At 41.5% G+C, this 22,907-nt stretch overlaps 2 protein-coding genes across 3 annotated transcripts in view; both read right to left on the bottom strand.

Annotated features, from left to right (window-relative positions):
* Nucleotides 1-401: 401 nt before the first annotated feature.
* LOC112461093 lies at nucleotides 402-5,248 on the bottom strand. The gene is made up of 6 exons (XM_025026173.1): nucleotides 4,908-5,248; nucleotides 4,523-4,753; nucleotides 4,012-4,340; nucleotides 3,123-3,708; nucleotides 2,202-2,846; nucleotides 402-1,755 (listed from the first exon to the last, which is right to left on the bottom strand). The coding sequence occupies exons 1-6, from the start codon at nucleotides 5,246-5,248 to the stop codon at nucleotides 1,092-1,094; spliced, it is 2,796 nt and encodes a 931-aa protein (XP_024881941.1). The 3' UTR covers nucleotides 402-1,091.
* Nucleotides 5,249-5,661: 413 nt separating this feature from the next.
* LOC112461094 overlaps nucleotides 5,662-22,907 on the bottom strand; it is a 42,118-nt gene continuing 24,872 nt past the window's right edge. The window contains exons 2-14 of one of the 2 annotated variants that reach the window (XM_025026175.1): nucleotides 17,434-17,671; nucleotides 17,121-17,229; nucleotides 16,889-16,913; nucleotides 16,591-16,771; nucleotides 15,590-15,951; nucleotides 14,999-15,068; nucleotides 13,873-14,136; nucleotides 13,571-13,724; nucleotides 12,874-13,211; nucleotides 12,204-12,317; nucleotides 10,019-10,117; nucleotides 6,585-7,151; nucleotides 5,662-6,197 (exon numbers count right to left, since the gene is read on the bottom strand). In XM_025026175.1, the coding sequence (XP_024881943.1) occupies nucleotides 6,024-6,197; nucleotides 6,585-7,151; nucleotides 10,019-10,117; nucleotides 12,204-12,317; nucleotides 12,874-13,211; nucleotides 13,571-13,724; nucleotides 13,873-14,136; nucleotides 14,999-15,068; nucleotides 15,590-15,951; nucleotides 16,591-16,771; nucleotides 16,889-16,913; nucleotides 17,121-17,229; nucleotides 17,434-17,671 (2,695 nt within the window). In that variant the 3' untranslated portion in view covers nucleotides 5,662-6,023. Of the gene's footprint in view, nucleotides 6,198-6,584; nucleotides 7,152-10,018; nucleotides 10,118-12,203; nucleotides 12,318-12,873; nucleotides 13,212-13,570; nucleotides 13,725-13,872; nucleotides 14,191-14,998; nucleotides 15,069-15,589; nucleotides 15,952-16,590; nucleotides 16,772-16,888; nucleotides 16,914-17,120; nucleotides 17,230-17,433; nucleotides 17,672-22,907 lie in introns of both variants that reach the window. The other variant, XM_025026174.1, reaches the window with a different exon arrangement.

Here is a 22,907-nt window from a genome sequence, read left to right as displayed (position 1 = left end):
AACAAAAATTGTGCGAATTGCGCAAGTCGCAATTACAATCTTAAATGTGTTAACATATATATACATATATATATATATTTGTTTTATACGTAAATAGATTTGTCGTGCGAGATAATTGTCCCGGGGGCGCATTCGAGCGGAATCTTTCTGAAATTGCAAATATCTCTATATATTATATGTGATATATATATAATACATACGTTTAAAAGAGAACTTGTAAATTTCGAAGATTGGATTTCGGCGATCGCGACACGATCGATGGAGAATCACGCTCGATTTCCGTGCCAGAAAAAGACTGTTCCCTTGTCCGATATTATATGTATATATTACGTTACTCTATCTTTTCTTTTAAATCGATGACGTAGACGTTTCATTATTGTACATACACGAAATTGCGTTGTTATCTAGTCAGAATCTGATACTTATCATTCAGTTCAGATATTCACTTTTTCGACCATACACATTTTTTAAGTTTACGACTGACAAATTTCCTAGAGAAATATGCGAAGGAATATATATGTGTGTATATGCATATGTATATATATATATATATATACATATTTATATATACACGCGTATAACATGTGTAAAATAACAATTGTATACACTGTGTTCGGAATAAAACGGTGATAAAGAAATCGTCTTAATCCTTTCCCTTTCCGGATAACAAATTATAACAAATTATACAGAAACATATAAAGTACCAATTAGCACTCGTTACCTAATATTTACAGTATTCAAAGACTTATTTTTATTAAAGTTATTATAGCAATAATAATCGTACAAAGCGCGTGTAGATATGATACTTTTTCTAAGTAAAAGTGCTTCTGAATAAATCGTATGCAAGTAATACTGAATGGTACATCGTTATCTTAAAGACAATGTTTAAAACAAATGTTTCTAGATGAACCATCGGCGCAGTTGGCGCAGTATATCGATATTTTATCTGTCTTATTGCACTCGAAACAATAAGATAGCTGCGGTTCTCTTTTGCTCTCGAAATGAACGCATGATAATTAAAATCAGCGATCGCACAACAATCCCCAACGATGTAACTAATCACGATCGAAATCTTTCAGCGCGCATCGAGTTCAAGTTGTCCTAGGCGGTTCCAGCTTGAGGCTGATGAAGAAGTTCTCGCGGTCCTCCCTGTAACGCGCTTTCAAAAGATACTCACACGCGAACGAGTTCAACGGGAAATTGTAGCCCAACGCGAATCTCTGACGGTCCGTCAGCCAGGCTGCGAGATCGAGGACACATCTCCTCTTTGAGTCCATGTTCTTCAATTTTCTGTCGTTTTCCGAGCGTAATCGCGATTCCAACGCGATCACTCGCCAACGATGGAAAAACCTGCGCGCGAGATATCGCTGTCTGCACGTCCAGACGTCACCTTTGGTCTCGTCGACGACGTTCTGGCGCGCCGCGAACTTTATCCTGGCCAGCGTCGCTGCGAAAATACGCCTGGCCAGAGATTGTTTTGATTCCGTCGGACTCTTGTCATCTCCCGAGTGAAGATTGTTGAAGTTATTATTAATAGATAGAAATTCTGAAGCCTCGTTGACTCGCGCTGTCGACTGTCTCCTTGCAAAGTTCGTTTGAATCTCCCTCAGGCCATTTAATCCTAGAACTTTGATCAGAAAATGACCAACATACGGCATACAAGGTGGATTGCGTTTGGCCGCGGCCCAAGCTCTTTGGTACTTTGAACAACGTGGGCTCTTGTAAATCTTGGACAGTCTCTCCATCGCCGCGTATCTAAAATGTGTACGATTGTGTCAGTACAGAGAAACATTTATTCTCTATATTTACTAAATAGAATTATTAACGTAAAACGGAAGATCGGAAAATACTTTCTATATTTTGCTTATTATTAATTTATTCGGGTAGCTCAACACTTAAATTCGTAATGTCGAATTGTATTAAATTTAAGTTATTTTTAATAATTTCTATAGGTCGCGCTCTATTCTTACTCAATATGTCGTTAATTTAACTGAAATAATGTTAATTTAACTAAACCAATGAAGTTAAAATAATAAATTTCGACACATATGGCAGTTAAAAATAACAATATTATTAAATATTATTAAATTCGAAGTTGGTATTGGTTTAAATTTCATATTCTTTAATATGAAAGTTTTTAACAGTAAAAGGAAGAATTTACGCTTATTATTTTCCGAGACGCTAATGATTAATGGAGAAACCTGCTGGCGTGATGAGTCCTGAGGTAAGACCAGCTTCTCCGAAGCCTATAAATCGGCGGTGCCTGCAGACCGGCCAGGATAGACCTGCAGGACTGAAAATTACCAAGCGCGAGACACTTATCGGCGGCGTTGATGAATCTCGCCATGATTCTGGTCCTCATGTCGAGCTGCCTGATCGCGAGGATCTCGCTGACGGTCAGGCAGGCGATCCGGTGGCTGAAGGCGATCCACGCGCCCAGATTCGGCGCGTTGCGCGACGATCTCTGATAGATCAGCGCCTCGATCTCAGTCGCGGGGATGCGAACGAAGAGATCGCGATCGATCGAGGTGAGTTGCGCGGCGAGGGTGGTGCTGTCCAAGTCCCACACGGTGATGCGAAGATTCATCCTTAACAATCTCCGTAATTGCGCCGTGCCCCTGTCGACGTCGTCGGCGTTCTCGCTCGTCTTCCCGCTCGTCTTGCGCGCGCCATTGATGGAAAGCACGCGATCCAAGAGACTGTTGGATTTCCCGGTAATTACAGCCTCGAAATTATAGCCCTCGCCTGAGAGCCGATTCTTTCGTCGGCAGAAGAACTTTCTTCTCGTCTGCCTCTCCTTCCCGCGTCGGAAGTTCTGCAGAGACGCCAAGTGATGCCTCAGCTCTCTGTCATAAGAGGCTTTACGTAAGGGATTAGCTAACAAGAGACGACAAGCTTATAATTAAATCATCTTATAATTAACGATAAACGATCTCTTCTCAAATTATTTAATGAAAAAATGCAATTGGATGTTAAATCGGACAATTAAATTAAATTAAAATCGAACGAATTTCCATTCTAAAATTTCGCTAAAGTTGACGTGTTTTAGTTGATTTTCTGTCAATTAAAAGATAAGTGCGTATACATGGTTTTCGGCATGAGATATATTCTTTTTGCATCACCTGTAGGCAGCTGCCGCTGCCTGAGGCCTGTACCAATATTCTGGCGTCCAGAAGAGTATCACTCGTCCCCTAGTGACGGTGCCAATGATGCTGGATCCGCCGGATGTCAAAGCGGCGCAGGAGACGCTGGCTGTCAATTGACGGCGCGAGACCGGAAGCCTCAGCTCCGGATCCGAGGGTTGTCTGCGGATGTTAACCGCGCTCGGTGATCTGAGAGTCTGCACGGTTTCCCGTTCGCCAGGTTGTACGGACCACGGGCCGAGCGCGTGGAAGAAATGCGCCGCCGAGGAAAAGCCGTATCTCCGCGGATGCCTCCTATCCTTCAAGGATCGGCAATTGTCCTCCCAGATCGTCACGCCGCTCTCGATCAGCTTGCGAGGATCGACGACGTCGACGTAGCCCGAATCGCCGCGATAAGGGCCCAGAATCAATTCGGAATTGCATTTCTCCGGCACTCCAAAGCCGAAACGCGATATCTTCGACGCTAAAGGTCTCTTTGGTCCTTCCCGATATTGTTGCTGGCGTTTTCCGTATTTCTTTTCCACGTGCTCGATGAAATCTTCTTCGAAGAGCATGTTTCGGCGCTCTAAATATTTTATTTTTTATTATTGACGTTCATGCAATGTGTTTCGATTGGAATATTTGGATTTGTAATATATTTTATTTGTTTAATAAATAAATTATATCGTTTCTATTCGCTTTCTCTATTATTCTATATATTTTTTAAATTTCTATTAATAGAGAAACTTGGATTTTTTTAATGTATCTAAATATTCTAAATAGATAACGAAGATTTACGAATTGCAAATCTAACCGTGACATCGGCTGTGCTTTCCAAGAACATTGATGCCGACACTGTTATCCAATTGACAGACGTTGCAAGGCGAACTTTTGCAACTTGCCGCGTAATCGTGACGACGTGCGTTGCGACTTCTTGCGAAAAGGACATTGCAGAGACCGTCGGCGCGTTGCAATCTTGCCCGACCGCCAAATCTCGTCTGACACGGCCAGCTGTGGCAGGATTTCTCGCAAGCGATGTAACGCGTGCGATCCTCCAGCTCGTACCTGAGATCCTCTAGGCTGGCTCCGGCGAATCTCACCGGAACCGGGGTATAACGGCCGTTCGTCAATTCATTATAAGCTGGCCCGAGATACAAGTCCTTATCGGTCCACGTGGGAATAATATAATCGCCGGCTCCTCCATAATGATTCCATACTCTGTACTCGTTTTTTTTAAATATGTGACATTATTTACAAGTGTCAAGGAAATTAAACCGTTTTCGCTCAAAATTGACTCCAGATTCGCCATTATTGCGTGAATCAAATGCAATTGAATAAATACAGCCGTTAAATATGGGGGTGAATAACGTAAAGGAACCAAAATTAATTTACATCGCCACCTGAATACCGATCTCTTGTATTTCGCGTCGCGATTACTCCTGACTTCGATCTCGGACGACAACAAATACAGGGTGCTACTGCTCGACGAGCTCGCCGCCGTTGTTTCGGATAACGAGCTACCGTCCACCTTCTGGGTCAGTAATCTTCGTACCTGTTCGCACCAGATCTTCCAAGAAACCCTGCGCTGCGCGCCGCCGAGCTCATAATAATTAACTCGACCGTTAATGAATCTAAGGGCAATGAGTGAGATAAATCAAGTGTAAAAATCCCTAAGAAAAGACTGATTAAAGATTTATCTACGGATTTTCTGTTTAAGGAGGAGAAGAGAAAGTGGAGACTATAATTTTGTTTATACCCCTAGTTTTGTCTGTCGAAGGAGTATACCTTGCCTTCAGAGTCCTGCGACGTCTCCTCCTGAACACGCTGAGCGTGACATATTCTAAGGGATACACGGAGACCAGTTCGAAGCTCTCGATACTGGCGTCGATACCGGGCGGGCAAAAGAAATCGGGATTAGTCTGGAGGATATCGGCGGCGACGATCAACCTGGTTGGCGTGAGGCCCAGGGCGACCTGACGCACTCCCCGTCCGTTTCTCGTGGTCTCCGCGAACGGCGACTCCACCAGGATCGTCTCGAAGAACTCGCGGTACTCTGACAGCAATAACTTGCGTATCCTGTTACCCCGCGACCGACCGGACGACCTCGTTCCACGTGACGCGTTCATGGATAACTTCTCTCGCGCGGCGAGGAAGGGGACGGTATCGCGCCGCGCGGATCATCTATGAGATTCTGCACGAACGGAGGATTTCCAAAGCGCTCAAGAATCGTCTACTTGTCAGTTGCCTAACCGCGCTGAATTAACGCTTCCTCGATCGAAATGTCAGGGAAAGATGCGCATGTTATTATTTACAGGCAACTTCTCGAGAGATGTTCTATAAAGGGTGATAAATATACAATGCATACATTTTCGTTAAAATTAAAGTCACGAAATTAATATATTGTTTTGGATTAATTACGTTTATGTTTATAATGAAATTCGTAGGAATTGTCTTAAATCTTAAATTCTAAAAATCTTGAATGCCTCATATATTTCATATTTTAATTTAGGAAATGGATAAGGACTTCAAGATCAAGCACTTTACGTGTCGTTGATTTTATTTAAAAATTCAACATTTCGTCGAATTTTCTATTAAGATTCATACATAGCCGCGATCGCAGTAGGATTACATTCAAAAGACTACGTGATAAATACTGGTCGTGAAACCTCGTCTCGATTAATAAGAATTAGCTCCTTCACTCCTTACTTTCGGTGTATAATGCGATAATAAATAAGATATAAAAAACACGTATACGTGTAAAAGAACCTCACCAATAGGGGGAGCGCCTTTTTCACTTATATATAATAAGTCGAAATGGTTAGCGAAACGTGCAAAAATGTACAAAATTTTACGAACATACAAGACGATTGTTGCTACAGCTTTTCGACTCAATTGCGTTTCTTATCGACTACTGTTCTCCGGGTTCACTTTGATGGTGACTTTGTTGCTGAGAGCGGAAGCGAGCTTCTCGATGTTGTTCTGAAGAAGCTTGTTCGGCTCTGAATTCGTTGTTTCTTTGTTGGACACGTTGCTCGCCACGTTCTCATGAATAGTCTTCACGGGCGACTGATTTTCCTGAAACGCAAAAACACATTTGCATTTTTACGAAACGTCGTTTTTTTTAAAGAATTAGCTACAAAAATGTAAAAATTATATTAAATATTATTAAAATTTATATTATATCAAAATATTATTAATGCTTTAATTATTACATTATATAAAATGTTATTAATATTATATATTAAAATATTATTAATACGTTATATAAAATTCGCAATTAACTATTTCTATAAATTTCAAAAATACTCAAGAAAAAGGCATACAGTCGAAATATTTATAACGATTGTAGTTTTAGTTTCTTTCGTCGATCTCGTATAATTTTTCTATATATGACAATTTTATTCTTCGATAACTTTGTCATATATATATATATAATATGATTTTATTTTATTTATCGCTTACGCCTTCAGTCTTTCTTCTGAGGTTCGACCTCTGCAGGGTCGCGGCAAGCTCGTTCTGCAGCCTGGAGACGACAGGGCCATTGTCCGCTTCGTCGACAACGCCGTTCTTGTCGCGACTCGGCTGTTGCGGCAAGAATTCCAATCTGGATGGCTGCTTCGTCTCACCCTCATACGCTCCTATCCTGATGGCCACCTTGCCGCCGGGTAATTTCGAAGCGTTGGTCGGCGAGACCGACGCGGATGAGTTCTTGGCGAGCTCTGCGACGGGACTCGTCGCGGCATCCTTGGGAACCTTACTTCCGGTACCGGCGTGCCGCGGACTACCGTTCGTCGAGGAGGAGCTCGTCACCGGGAAGTACGTCGGCGGTGGTTTCGGCACCGTGTTGGGTGTCTCCTTCAGCTTAAACGACTCGATACTTTGCATCTCCACCGAGTCGTCGCTGTTCCTGTTTTTAGAAGGAAGCGGAAGCGGAGGAGGCGCCGGCGGGGGCACCGGAGGACCCGTCGTCGCCGTCGTCGTTGCCGCCGTCGTCGTTGTCTCGTTGATGAGCACTCTCTTTTCCTGTTCCTGAGAATGCAACAGAACGCGATATGTTAATGTGTCATTCCAATAGGAAGTTTATAAGTAATTTTGAATATGACATTTGATGCGAAAGTGAAATCAGATGTTAAAATGATTTACGCATATTTTAATAACTGAAAAAATTACTATTTAGGACGAGTAATATATGCATAGAATATATGTATTACATATATTTTTAAAATGTATTCTCAATCTGTCGACACGAAAATATTAAATACGTTTACCGAAGTAAAATAAATCGTCCTTGGACACACGTGCCGGTGTCATAAATTGAATTGCATATCAACGCTAATTGTTATATATATATATTTAATTATTTACTAACGTTGTAAGGCGTGATTGTGACCAGCGCTTGTTTTTTCCTCATTGTGTCGGTTGCATTATTCGCGTTCGAGTTTTTCTTATCCATACTTGATTCTGAATTACTCTAATTATAGCAGTAGCGATCTAAGTAATTTAATACGTCATATGTATTCCACTCTTCACGTTCTCCGTGAGTTATCTGTTCCTTTTTGCGCTCGCACTTTTTATCACTTATCATTCAATGTATATCGAACAGTCACATGTATATTATCATCTATTAAAATATATTATATTTCACTCGCACGAAGTACGATTATATCTCCGACACATACAAATTATATGTTAAAACAATCTTATTTATGGCAGTTTTCGTTGAACTTATTTCTCGATATTTTAAAATTCCTAATTTTTTTTTAAATTTTCTTCTCAAATAGAGAACCGCGGTCGTCGATAGAAGGATCTCTTTCACGCGTTGATGTTTTGATGAATATTCTCTCGTCACTCCGTCACAGCTATAGCTTCTCTCGCGTTCCCCGCTCCCTTCCCCGCTATTTTCTTCGAGTCACAATTGCACGGCGACCTCGTGTTTTTGCGGTATTTATTTCGCGGACCGTCGATCGCGCGCGACACGACCAGCAGGCAACTGAAGAAACGCGCGGCAAGAAGAGCGCAACGTTACGTCGCCTTACGCCGGCGTTCTTATGTAAGGCCTATTATTTTGCACGTCCGCCGCAATTCGTAGGAAACTGCAGTCGAGGCTCCGCGAGGAAAAATATGGCACAAAAGTCGACGCGGCGCGGCGTGTCGCGTTGCACTCGCGGTATCGGATGCCCCGCGCGCGCACGACGGACCCCACGATCGCCGTCGCCGGTCTTGCGACGAATGAATCCGCGAACGTCCCGATAACGATGATTAACGGACAATAATGGACGATAAGGTGGCGACAAGCTGCCAATCGGCCTCGCGCTTGTGTAACAGCAACGGCGAGCCGTCACCTGGTCGCAGGAAGAGTGAGGCAGTGATTTGTTTGCGATAACACGCTCAATCACTCGAAAAAAAAAAATATCCAGATTTATCTACGAAAAAATGAGAAATTTATTTTTTACGCGAGATCACTTTGTGTTGCAGCACACTCCAATCTAGAGATACACATTCTAATCTGGAGAGACAGTCGTTCCCGTTATTTCCATTATTCCAGCGATCCGTATAGGTACTCGAGATACCGCTTGGCTTTAAATAACGCTTCTGAATGGTTATTAGTAATTTCTGCGGTATAAGGCTTATTATTATTATATCATCGATTAAATTATTATGAAGATTTATATATATATATATATTATATAAAAAAAGCGATGTTTTAAGAATAATTGGTTTGTATTTACTCAAGCAAATAATTAATTCGCTAATATGTTACTTCCTCGACTAAACGCGGTCTACCTTTGTACGAATATCGCTCGTAGATTTTCTTTGCCGCGCGGTAATGCAAGAACTGAAACAAAACGGAATATACGTGACTTTAAGGTGCGCAAACTGCTCGCTATCTCTCGTCGTTTCAACAATACCATCGAGCGTCGCAGTCGACGTATATGTTCCACAGGTATACACACAAACAAACGTATCGGCGCGTCAGCAAATGCACGCACGCACGCACACGTGCGCGCCGCTATGTAGCCTGCACGCCACACCGACGATAACTATTCCGGGGTCTTCATAATTTCGTGCTCTTATCTGTTTGCACCGGCGCGGCGGATCCTTGCTTAGCGGTTGTGTAATTAAAAACTCGCTACCCGAGCCGGCTGTTAGCTACGCCTCGAAAATACCCGCACCAGTCGAGAAAAAGCACGCAGGTCGAGAGACTCGAGTTATCTTCGCCATCTATTTTCTTCGACATCTCGTTAAAGTGAAATTAACTTGGTACACGATGGAAGGCGGCTATTGTTTTCGAACGCGCTGAATATCATGCTTTCGCGCGGCCATTAATTCTACGTTGTTAATTATGATCACCTTTGAAGTTATCGTAATTGATATCGTATAAATCTTGCGTTATATCTCAATTTAACTTAATTTTTTGTTATTTCACAACTTACTGATGTCTTTTACTTCGCCTTTTTTGCAATTCAATTTACGTTTTGTTTACAATTTATTGATTTTTTTTAAAATTAATTTAATTTATTTCTATAACGTTAAAACAACATTGATGTGTATATGATGTTAATGTTTGATCGCAATTACAATGTGCAGTATGTTACGTCACTAATCGGTATGAAAGATACGCTTATCGCTGAACAGTACACCTGACTGGCGTCACGTGGACTATTGTTATCGCATGAAAGTTGGAGTATCATATATTTCAAGCTCGGCAAGTAAATTCGTGAAGCTTTATGTGTCTACAAAGGTCAATAGTTGAAAATTGCAATGTATGTAAAGGTATATCCCAAAAATGTTATTTTATTATTTTAGAATCGGGAGAATGTTATTTTATTGTATTCCGAAATGTAAGTTGCGCAATTTTCAAGATAAATTTTTCGACAATTCTCATTCTCTCTTACCTTCTCCTGAACTTCTTTGGAAACCTGTTCCGAGGACTGCGCCTTTTGCTGAGCAGAATTGAACATCTTTTGGTGTGCACGCTTAAACTCCTCCATCAGCTGCGAAAAAAGTAAAATGTCGATTTTACCGCATTGACATTTCGATCTAGTCAGTGGATTCAAAAATTCAATTAGCTCTAAATTGTAATAAATAATGTGCTACAATTAACGCCCGTTTATTTTTCTTCAATTATTTCTTTCATGATTGCATTTGTTACTAATATATTCAACTTCAAGGTGAAAGTGCTATTATATTTTGATATTAAATTCATAACGCTATGAATTTATGTTTAATAATTAAATTCTAATTTCAATATATTTTAATATAGTTAAATCGCTGGAACTCAGAAGAATAAAAAAGATTTTTTAAAGGCACAACAATATATCAATTAAATCTCTGCTTGTTAGGAATAGTAACGAATTAGGAAGTTAATAGGGTAATAGAGACAGGAAGGGTGAGATTAGGAGAGTCAGAGAGAGAGGCGAGATAGAAGAAACAAAGAGAAAACTAGGCTTTTAGTCGAGCCCGAAAATCATCGAGAAAAGTAATTAATTTAATCATTCATGAACAAGGTAATAAATAATTGGATCTGCAAGTTAATCGGTATATTCTAAACAAAAATCCTTACTATAAGTCAGTAGAATTCTATACGGTTTGAGAATGGAGCGAGAAAGGAATCGATCGCTACAATATTTAATTACTGACAATGACGTACATACATGGTCAAGCGAAATCCTTAAGAATGATGGCTCATGATTAAGACGGCAATGTCGTTTGAATAATTTATATGGTACTCTCTCACTCTCTAAATTATAAAGTTTATTAATAATTGCATTTAAGATATTATTCAGATAATTTAAAGCTTCTCATAGAGTGCATGCATAACGTATTTATTTATTTTGATTAAGATTTTGGATATTATAATAATTGATACCCCTGCGTAGATTATGGCTGCGTTCGGAGAGCGCGCTATCAACGCTATTTGCTTATTTTATCCTTGTTTTACACCTGATGAGCGATAAAGATGGAACGATACAATAGCGCTAATAGCGCGCTCCCCGAATAACGCAGCCTATAACTTTGACAAATGTATACATTGACAAATGTATACATTGACAAATGTATATATTGACAAATGTATATTAACAAATGTATAAGAATATTGTGGCGATCGTGGCGCAGAAAGATGTGCGCTGCTCTAACGAGCCGAAGATCCGAGTTCAAATCCGACCAAAAATCGTCGGTTTTTATTCGATCGCCACCTCTCGAAAAAATAATGGCAACCGAGAGTGTATCTCTTGTCACGGGTACCCCTCTATATTTGAGGTCCGATCCTCCAGATTGGGGGTTGGCTAGGCTAACAACCTGCCTGCAACTTCTTCAAAATGATGACTAAAAACTATTTCTCTTGCATTCTCTGAAGCATTGGGAAGGTGATTGATAAAACTAAACTGATAAGAAGAAGGTAATTTCTTCTTCTAAAATGATGACTCTTTTCTGTCCTCTCTGAACTATCGAGAAGGTGATTGATAAAACTAAACTGATAAGAAGAGTCATGTACCATTTCGTAAAATTCGCAATAGTTGAGCAATTAACTAGTTGAGCGAATGAGCGCACAAATCCAAGTGTGTTATTTTTGCATTTATAACGTCTAAAAATGACACATTTGACTGAAGCTCTTTTTACATGTTTCTTGCGTGTTAAATAATTCTATTTTTATTTTATTATTTCAATTAAATTATATATATCTATATATATATATATATATTTATATATTTTTATATTTTGTCTTATAACAATGGTCTCTTTGGTGTCACGTTCTGTTTATACTTTTCACTTGAAAAGGGTTGAAACGTTGTGGAGCTTGTTTATATTTGTCACCAGTTAAGTCGCTTTAATAAATCTGTCGGTTAATCATCACTGGCAATATACAATTTATTTTTGTTGTTCATTAAATGACGGGATTTAAAACGGCAAGAAATGTGTAAGAAGAGCTTCAGCTAAAATAACATACTTGGATTTGTAGTGTAATGCCGCTTAAAATAACACTACGGCTGTTGCTAGATCAACGGACTGCGTACCAATTATAGACGATATTCACTCTTTGTGCAACTAGTCGCATATATGCAATTGTGAGCAACTGACCTTATCGTGTGTGACTTTTTGTTCCTGCGATCTTAGAGCTTCGGGATTCTGAGGTTTGCGATTATCCGGAGCTTTTTCCTTCGGCGCTTCCGCTTTAGCGGCATTGTTCATCCTCTGCGAGAAAAAAAAGTAATACGCGACATGTGGTGAATGCGACATACGGATATATAATAAATTAAAAATAATTACTAAAGATAATTAATAATTAATTATTGAGATAAATTAAAAATAATAAATTTTTTATAGTTTCGAGAAAAACAATTTCGATGTAGAGATAGCAGATGATTCAGACGTCGATAGAAGATTAAACTTTTTGCGGCACATTATATCGCGAAGTATTTCAACTCATTGATAATGCTCATCAATTTCTACTGCGATAGACACGGAGAACATAAAACGCATATAAAATATCATAGATAAACGGACCAATCGGAAAGATATCGTTGCAAAATAACGATGGCGATTAAAAAAATTACGTTCAACGAGAGGGAAAACAAGCAACGTCCTGATTGCGATACGCGCGATAATACGATAGGAACGCAATATAGGAACTCTTTGTGTCGCGAATTTATATTTTGTTCTCGAATTGTCCTCGCTGTTTAGCGATCTTATCACACAAGAAGAATCGAGATACACGACCGATTTTATCTTCAATCTCGATCGATCCTACCTGCTGCGCTCGCCTCTGCAACTCCTGCGTGATGGCGGTGCTCAGATCGGTGCTGGCGATCGGCGACGTCCTCGCGACATCCTTGCGCGGCGTCGCGTATGCGGCCGTCGAAGTCTCCGTCGTTTTGCTGGTGACGCTGCTGGATCCGCCGCCGGCCATCGATCCGTAAGAAACTGTGGATGGCGGCTCGCAGGACGACGTCGACAAGGACGACGACGTTGACGCAGAATCCTTGCTGCAGGACGACTCGAGGCTGGACTCGGTCTCCGTCGACCCGGTGCTGCCCATCGACATGGTGCTGCCCATTTGCATTCCCATGGCGTTCATTGGTTTGGTCTCTGTAACAGTAGACAACGTACGCGGTGACCCGTTACTGTAATATGAAATATTAGAAGCGGATGAGCTTGTTAAATTCGAGATTTATAAATCTTAAAAAATCATTTAAAAAGATATCGAAAGGTACATAAATGTAAATCAAATTGTCATGTTTATCTAAGAAAAGACGGCATGAAAAACATTTTAAATCCTTTTAGCGAGCCGGAATATATTCTATTTGTTAAAAGAAGCCGTGAAGAGAACTTGCAATATTTATGTTTTCGAACGGATCGACAGCGGAAGGAGGACTTCTTTCGACTTGGCGCTCGAGCAAACGCGGTCAGTTATTATTCTAACGATGCTGCGGGAAAAGCCGTCAAACCTGCTGGCCATTTGTAAGGAAGCGGCGGCGGAGGTGCAGGTGGACAAACCGACTGATGCACCTCTACGGTCGTTATCGTCTTCCTCTCGGCCTCGCTCGGTCGCTGCATGAGTTGCAGGTCCGTCAATCGATTGCCGACCGCTTGGCCGTTTTCCTGTCGCAGAAAATTATTCGCGACACGTTAAAACATATCACGCTCGTATATTCAATTAAACCGATCGCTATAACGAGGCAACATTTTTCGCAGATAAAAGGAATGGCGCGAGATAACGAAAACAGATCGAATGCAGATCTCTCCTTACTTTGGAGCCATGGTACATGGGTAAGTCGTCCGCGGGACCATCATAAATCACGTCCTGCTGCCTCGCGTTATCTCGCCGATAAGCCAGCCGCCGATTAGCCTCGTCTCGCGGATTTGCGTCGAAGTCGTGCACCTCGTAGTCGATCCTGGGCGCCACGGGATCGTAAAGCGGCTCGTTGTCGATGTCATCGTCGTAATTGCCGCGCGGATTGAAGTGATACTGCCCACCCGGTACAGGCCGGTGATTCTGGTTCTGGTTCGAGCTCTGATTAACACGAATCACGGTTGTGTTATTCGGTTTACGCGACCATTCCGGCGCCTAGAAAACGGTCAAATTAAATCCCAATGAGAGAGAGGCGTTGCATCTCTATCTTTTAAGCGTTCTCGCGTACTTGAAAAAAAAAAAAAACACGCCAAAATGGAAAATGTATTAACTCAAAATATATTATCGTAATTATGTTTTATTATTAACGGATATGGAATCTCAAGCGGAAAAGTCGGTGAAAATTAATGTTACTTAAAAGAAGATTTAGTATGGATTCAGTAATTATTTCAGCGATTATTAATCCAACAATTATTTTTGGCATGATAACTAATTGTGAGACAATGTAATTTAAAAAAGACATGTCTTTATATATTTTTTTTTATATGCATATAATCAATATAATGAATGTCATACAGTTAATAGATTTATTATTCAAAAGTAGTTTATGTGATAGAAACTTTATAGTTAATATAAACCTTCAAGTGTTCGTTGTACATATCCTACTTTTCTATAATAGAAATAATAAGCGTGTTATTCAGTGCGTAACGGTAAAGGTTGATAAGCTACCGCACCGCTTCTTATCGTACAGAACGCGTGCGCGCTGCTGATAAGGCAGCACTATTAAAACAATATATTTTGATAAGAGGTAAAACAGACCGAAGTAAAAAATATATATGCTAATTTAAACTTCGTGAGTTGAATTCTTGAAGTTCTAATGAAGAAAATAGTAATTTATATTGTTTTTTCTCGAAAAAAAAGCTGCTTAACGTAACAAGACAATTCTTTAAGTTGATTTTATATTGCATATGATATAATATATAATTGTATATGAAACGAGATAATCTATTTTAAAATCCTTTACCTGATCCACGTGCGCCCACTCCGAGGAGGAACTGCAGCTGGTGGTCGACAGGGCGAGAGGGCAGCATATCCTACAACGTCACAACCGGAAATAAAGCGGGATTTGTTCGATTACGTAAGTGTGTCCGTGCCGATTTCTAAAGAGCGGAATTCGCGAGATGCGCGTTTTTATCGCGGGAGCACCGGGGAGAACGAGGAACAGGATGAATGTTTATATATACGTGTGGCGGCAAGGAATTCGAGCCGCTGCGGACACTACGATCGTTATCGCCGAGTGTCCTATTAATGGACCGACTTTCTCCAGGTGTAAATTCATTGATGGCACCCGATAACGGTCGGCGACCGTTGGAAAAGACACGTGCGTAACGCCTGCCGTAGGCAATCGTGCGACTCGTGCTCTTTCCGAGTTTGCGATAAACGAGACGATCCGTTATCGTGATTCGTATATCGCTCTGAAAAATCTGCTATGCGATTTTGCAATGGGCGTATTAACGTCTAAAGTAAGCCTGGCAATTCGTTCAGAATTTCGAGATTAATTTAATAACGATAATAATTTTGAGGAAATATAATTGAGATTAGATTCGCAACTGACCTGCCGTTTCTGTTGCAGGCGTCCTCGCGCGGATACCGCTGATGCATCCTGCCGTCGTGATGGTGATGCTGCGGCGAGGACGACGGGTTGTTCTGATGCTGGGGCGGCGGGCTCGCGGCCGCCACGCTGGACGTCTCGGAGTCATAGCCGCTGGAGCCGCGGGTCCACAGCGGTTCGGGACAGTCGTAAAGGTGACTGGGGGACGTGGGTCGTTGCACCACGAGGTCGAGAATCGCCGAGCTGCGCATCATCTCGATGGCCCGCTCAAACGGAAGATCGGTGAGCCGTTGCCCGTTGCACCAGATTATCACGTCGCCGGCCTTCAGGCCAGCTGCTCGCGCGGGACCGCCTTCCCTCGTGCCCTAAAGATTCACTTTTTATAAATGTAAAACTAATGCCCGCTCCTTTCGCGTAAGGCGCGAGCTTTTCGAAACGTCGAATCTTAAATATAAGAGTTCGGAGTTGATTGTTATTTTACTCGAATCTATTTGCATTATATGTTACTTTTTAACATGCATATCAAATTAAAGAATTATAAGAGATTTATTTTTATTGAAATAAATTAAAGATTTTTTTAGAAATGTCTAGATAAAAATATTTTATTGAAAATATAATGAAATTTTACTAAAATGTATTTGAAATTCTTTTTCAATTTAACCATTTTATTATTTCATCAATATTAAAAAAAAAATTATTATTACTTTTCTCTCTCAACAGTATAATTTAACTTTCCTTATATTTCACAGTATTTACATTACATTTCATAAGGAAAATTATGATTTATTTTGAAATATAATCAGTAATTTTTTAAAATAAATTTTAGTTTACTTTTCATCGATTTCATAATACTTTCAGCAAAATATTTCCATCCAATTCCATTAACTTTAATTTCAATCGAAGTAGAATAATTTTATTAGCGATACCAAGAGAAAATTTTCAAGAATGACAGGTGCTTTCACATGGCATGACATGACTATGTCCAATTAGGATGCTATATTAACCTGAACGGTGAGACCAGGTACGATGCCTCTGCAGACGCCGCAGCCTAGACGGCCCTTCTCGCCGACGAGAATCCGAATTCTGACTTCTGCGCTCGGCACACCGCCTAAACCAGTTTCGTTGTACTGCAGCTGCTGTTGCTGTTGCTGCACCATGTGCCAGGTAACCGGATCGTTCGGATTGCTTTGCGAATCATAAGCGATTTTTGTAACGAGAGGATGTCGATCGAGGGAAAAGGGGGAAGAAGCGCACGTATTACGTACGGTGCGCGCGAGGTTTTAATTAAGTTTCGATACTTACTCTTTTACGGGTATCATCCCTACGCCTGCAATACAAATCGAAAACTATAAATTCCCGCTATCAGCAACGAGATATAGGGATTATTGCAACACGCCGCGCGTATTACTGTTATTAATTATTTTTTTTTCAGATCGCGAGGCTATCTCTACGCGGCGCGTGCAATGAAAGTTTTTGCGTCTGAAGTATTATATCTCGCGGCAAAGGATAATTAAGATGAAGACGAGATAGTTACTTCGAATTTTGAGAACCAGGACTTGCTGATTCTTCGCCAGGAGCGCGACCTCCTGGTGGACGGCGTCCTCCACCGGGTAACCGTTCACCCTCAGGATCTGATCGCCTACCTGAAAGCGATAAGTCGAAAGCGAAATCGTTAACAAACATCTTTTCGCGATCCCCACACTAATTAGCGTTACAATCACACGACAATTACTGTTGTATAAAAATAATTCTCAACTGAATCACCAGATAATGTTTAAAAAACGATGTAAAAAGAAGATTTTTGTATGACTGGTATGATAAAAAAGGCAATGATTAAAGATAAATACCCTTAATCCATTTCTGTGAGCTTCGCCACCCGGTTGAACGTCACTGACGTAAAACCCGGCGGCGTATTCGCGTCCACCTCGTAATGAGAAACCGAAGCCGGCGTTACCGCGACGCCTCAGACGCACATTCCTGGTCACGCCGATGACGGCCATCCTGCCACCTCCAGCCGGGTTCCCAGGACCTCCACCGGTCGACGATCCCGTGCCAGCACTTGACGCGCTGGAGGAACCACCCGACCTGCCGGTGTCGTAAAAAGAACGCATATAAATAACGTCGTTTCCTGGTACCCCGCCAGTCGGGCATAAAAAAAGCCGACGAAAATTCAATTATTTTTTAATAGCTTTCAACAATTTAAAAATTGTGGTAAAAAACATTTCAAAAACTGCATTACTCCGAAACGCTCTAAATTAATTCTGCAAAATAATTTTCGCTCGTAAAATAATATCTCTTTATTTTATTCCGTGCATTTTTTAGGTTTACAGTGAATATATTTTCTCGTCGCCGCGGCTACATTCGTCGCTGTAGCACCATCGCGGTGCTTATTTCACCCTCGCGAGTAATTGTCTCGCAAAGATTCTCATTTTCTCCCCTCGCTTCGATGAGCGACTGAGCGAGCGGACAATTCCGTACCTTTGTTCGTCCCTCGTCGACCTTTCCCCGTTGCGCTGTGTGAAATTAATGACCACACCTGGCGCGAGGCAGGAAGGCGAGCTGAGGAAGCGAACGTAGTGGCAAAGTGGAAGAGTCGCGAAGAAGGAGAAAGAGGAAGACGGACGGAGAATGATGGACCGAGGCCGAACAGAGACACCTTGCTAATGACGCCGAGAATCCGTCTCATCTTCCGACGGACATTGAAAAGACTACGTGCGACACGAAGCGACAACGTGGATGCTGTAGGACCAGGGATGACACCCGGTAAATGACAGTCATTAATAGGAGAGACAATCTGCTCCAAATTGACTTGCGAAGGGTTCTCCTTCTCGTTACTTCAGCCTCATCTATCGTGCTTTCCTCGTAAAACGATACTCGAGAAAGGCCTAGAGTTCCTCATGCTAAACAGTTTCTTATACAGGGTCTTCAAATGTTCGAAACATGAATTTTTGGAGCGTGCATATAGCCGGGCGTGAGAACCCACCAGGAAATCAGAGCCGCGAATTACAACCCGCGGTCGTGGGATAATAATTATTATATTTTATTCCGCGACCGCTGACATCGGCATCCCCGGAATCCCTGTTGCGTAACGACGGCGTGGGATAACGCAATTTTATTTTAGCGCGTTTAATAATCGTGCTCCTTTTTTTTATGCAATGGGGTCTCGGGGGCGTTCGAGCGCGCCGCCCGCGCCGCGACGATGGAACAGCTGCGTGCAAAAGTCAAATTGCTACCTCGTGCCGGAAGATCTATTATGCAATCGCCGACAAGGCGAGAGGACAATGGATGCACGTGGTGACGTTCCTAGCGCGTGGGGATTCCACGACAACGTGCGCGTTCGTACGGAAAGACGTACCGTTACGGTCGTCGATATCACCGTTTGACGATCGAGCCCTGAAAGTGTTACGGCTAACGCAAACGTCGTGTACACACATGTATCCCAGCCGCGGTGACCCGCCCATATCACGATCGCGATCGTCGTGACACTCATATGCACGTATTAATCCGAGACTCGATATTCCGCTCACGAACTATGCTAATTCCCGCCTCCCGCGGGTACAACGTGTCGCAAGAGCTAACGGAAAAATTTCAAATAGAAAAATAACGAAACGTAGAAGAGAGGAGGATTGAGGGGACGATCTTCAGTCAAAGTCAGACACGCTCATAAAAGATTAACCAAGAAATCTCGTTCGAAATGAAGAACTCATTGAACATTTCTCTCACGCCATTGTTCTCGACTGTGAGTTATACGATGCTTTCGGATTTGTCGCCGCTGAATTCTGACACGTGTAAAAATGTAACAGGACATTTGTGAAGAGTCGTCGATTACGAATTCTGCCTGCGTCCTATGTTAATCGGTGTCGAAGGGACGAGCTTAGGTCAACTTCGAGGTTTGGAGAAAGCCAGAACGTTTGAGTACAAGAAAATTAAAATGAGTTTCGCTTATTTATTATTAATTTATATCATTCTCACCGTTATCATAGTCAATTTTCTTATTTCCGAGCCAAGTTCGCGCGCCATATTTATTATTGCTATTAATTTTGACCGTGCATTTTATGGTAATAGCATGGTAATAGCGAGGCATGATAGCATGAAGGATGCGAGGAACGTCCAGCTCGCCGACAATGCGGAGAAAGTTGATGCAAGGCTGCAAAGAACACGGAAAGGCACGCCCTAACGAGTGTTCTCGTCCTTTCAACTCTCATGACTGTACCTCTGGCTTGTTCCCCGTGACTCGTATATTGCATAAATGAGAAATGAAAACTAAAAGCTTGGGTCAACTCTTTTTAAGGTGCATGGGTTCTCTATACATACATACAAGAGTCGTAACTTAAAAAGATGATAACTCTAATTTCCTCGGCGTCTTCTATTCCTGTTCACGTTTAGCAAGTTTGAATTAAAAAACTAAAAATCTTCCTCCAGTTTAATGTACCTTTAATTAGATATATATATCCACTGTTTCTTACTTATTTTATTTTAAGAATGGAAAACGGGATAGACATAAAACTTAAACAAAAGTGAACGGATTTTCATTAAATATTTAAAAAATTTTAAGAATTTTTAGCTCTCGAGACTGAAGAATTTATGGAATTATTACATCGTATTATTATTTCATTTTCTACATATAGCGACGCTTTATTACGGAATATTCGAGCGAGATACACGTGCCGCGAGTCCCTCGGCATCTAACTTTAGAACTGGTAGCAAGCAGTCGAACCAGAAGTTGACAAATTGTTACCAGACGTGTTTAAAGTACCGCCGGCGATTCGCCTCACGCGGTCTCCGTAATCGCGTATCAGCTTATACGGCTAATCTCTCCAGAAACGGATTATTGCTGTACGTACAGTACACCGTACGGCGGAATGTATCGATTTTTACGTCACAAAATTGGTAACAAGTCGCTCAGGAATGTCACGGTTTCAAACTCGTTTTTCTCAAAAGCATATTTCGTTTCGAACCAGTTTTGCGAATGAAAAGACCAGGCCTAAAACCGGGACGGACTTGCGTAACGCGCCGGATAGTAATCGAAAGATGCTCAATATATATTCAAATAATTATTAAACTTGCCCTGTTTAAAAAACGCACTAAGAAAATACCGCTTGGCGTTGCTATAAAGATGAAAATCTTATATGCGTATGTTTAAAACATGAACAATTATTCCTTTATCTCTAAAATAATTGTCTTTACAATAGGATATTAAGTCTTCAAGTTCTGTTATTCTTCTTCACCATAAAATCACTGAATGTTTTCAACGCGTTTCGATTTCTATTTTATTTCTAAACTTGAAAACAATGCTGGTTATCGATTCTGTGTCTAAGCTGTTCCAGTTGGCTCGGATCATTATGAAATCTACGCTTCGATGCCTCGCAACTGGAGCAAACTATAGCCGTTGGAAGCAGAACACATGTTACGTATTACAAAAGTTACAAATTACATGTTCAAACATAGAACCTTTTCTCTATCTACGTTACAGATTTGTTCCAGTTTCACGGTATCGATTCACGAAATTCATACCTACACGTCATTCGTCCGCCAGTTCCATATCTATAGTCGATGAAGGATTATTGTAAGATCGTTGCGCGCTTCGCGGTCATGCAAATTTCGCGCATGCCGAATATCGCTCGTTGTAAGAGCGAGCGGTATCGGACGCGTGGTATCGCCATTTCCCAAGTAAAATTCATTTTCGTCACGGCCGAATTGCCGGGTTAACTATGCACGGCCGGTGTGCCCAGAACGGCGTGAAGCCGCCCAGGGTAAGAACGGGACGGAAGAAATCGGACGTGTTTCGCGTTTCTTCCCTTCACGCGCGACCGGCCACGTTCCATTCGATCCGGGGAATCCGCACCCGATCGATCGATCGATCGATTTACTCGCGCGCACTGGTCGTTGATCCGTCCGGGTTTCGCGGTTTCCGATCATCGACCCCCGTGGGTCACGGATTCGTGTGACGTCACGCAACGTTCTATGGAAAAGAAAAGGATAGGCTCTATATCTGAGACAAAAGAAAGACGGCGATCCTTGATCTGTGATTAATGATCGTTGATGCGAGAGACAGATGAAATCGGAGTGAACGTCCGAATTCGATAATCACGTGTGCACGTGTGCCTCGATTGTCCCTTTCTTTTAATCTACGTCTAATGATGTACATACACGGGAATTCCATTAAAAATGACGAGCGCTGGGCGTTTTAATGAAGATAGTTTCTTGCGATTGATTTAGAAAGCAAGAAAAGTGACACTTGATCGCGGTCGATTTAATGTCCGTTGCCGATGATAAATCGTGCGGAATATCGATCGTAGGGAAAGTCTCAAAGTCGCACGGATAGGGGAAAAAAGGCGAACGGAACGACTCGTTTCCGGGATTCTTTTCGATGTGTTAACGATTTACAATCCTCGTTACAGGTTTCTTTTTGCCAGCCGAGATGGTCGAGAAAGAGAAAGAGAGAGAAAAAGAGAAAGACAAAAGTCGCGAGCGTCTCGCGGAGAAAAGAAAACAACCACGAGGCTCATTGCCGTGTTTGTGGTGAACGGTAACGGTGATCATCTCCTGGCAGTAAAGTTTCAAGCCGTCTCTCTACTCTCGGCTCGTCTCTCCGGTATCCGGCCAGCCGGACTTTAATGCGGCACACAATGCCGATAGGATGGTAAATAATTTCTTCGTTGCGGCTAACGGAACATTCGCGAGCCACGCGAAAAGCAATAATTTCGCAGGCGCCCGTCACATCCCCGCCTCGTACCATATCCACCGCGTTTCTTCAGATTCTCGTATTCGGGAAATATTTCTGCGACGCAACTCGCACGCGTGTCTATTCAGGCATCGAGCTATTAGCCGCACGTCAAATTCTTTCTTATACGTCAATTGCATCGCGAGAGAAACACGGAAATCAAAGGCTCTACGAATATTCAACTACCTCAGAAGAAAGGGATCCCGCAATGCTATTTTTTTCAATCCACTTTAGACGATCTATAATTCACATCGAATTTCAGCATAGAATTCTATTTATAGTTTTAATTTTTCAAGACATAAGAATTATGCCAAAAAAAAAAAGAATTTTGCTTATAATTTCATAATTAAAAATATAAGAATTATGCATGCAGGATAAGCCTGTTTATAAGTTTATTGTATCATATTCAAGAAATATAGTAAAATAATTTTGTGTGTATTTTTACATGTATTCTAATTTAAATATATATTTCATATATGTATACACGGAGAAAATTTTATAGTAAATATTACTATGGTGTCGCACTAGCTGCGGACCATCGAGGAATTTCAAGTTAAAATACTATAATTATTGTTTTAAAAACGATAAAATAACGTA

Source organism: Temnothorax curvispinosus, unplaced genomic scaffold (assembly GCF_003070985.1).
Source record: "Temnothorax curvispinosus isolate PA1 unplaced genomic scaffold, ASM307098v1 QBEX01011057.1, whole genome shotgun sequence".
Classification (NCBI taxonomy): Eukaryota; Metazoa; Arthropoda; class Insecta; order Hymenoptera; family Formicidae; genus Temnothorax; species Temnothorax curvispinosus.
Note: the sequence above shows the minus strand (reverse complement) of the source record. Positions and strands in the feature narration are given on the sequence as shown.

Coding starts and splice junctions, on each gene's coding strand:
- LOC112461093 (XM_025026173.1), bottom strand. CDS start 5,248: ATGAACGCGTCACGTGGAACGAGGTCGTCCGGTCGGTCGCGGGGTAAC. Junction 4,341..4,522: donor TACAAGAGATCGGTATTCAG/GTGGCGATGTAA, acceptor AAACGAGTACAG/AGTATGGAATCATTATGGAG. Junction 3,709..4,011: donor TTACGCGGCAAGTTGCAAAA/GTTCGCCTTGCA, acceptor TAAAATATTTAG/AGCGCCGAAACATGCTCTTC.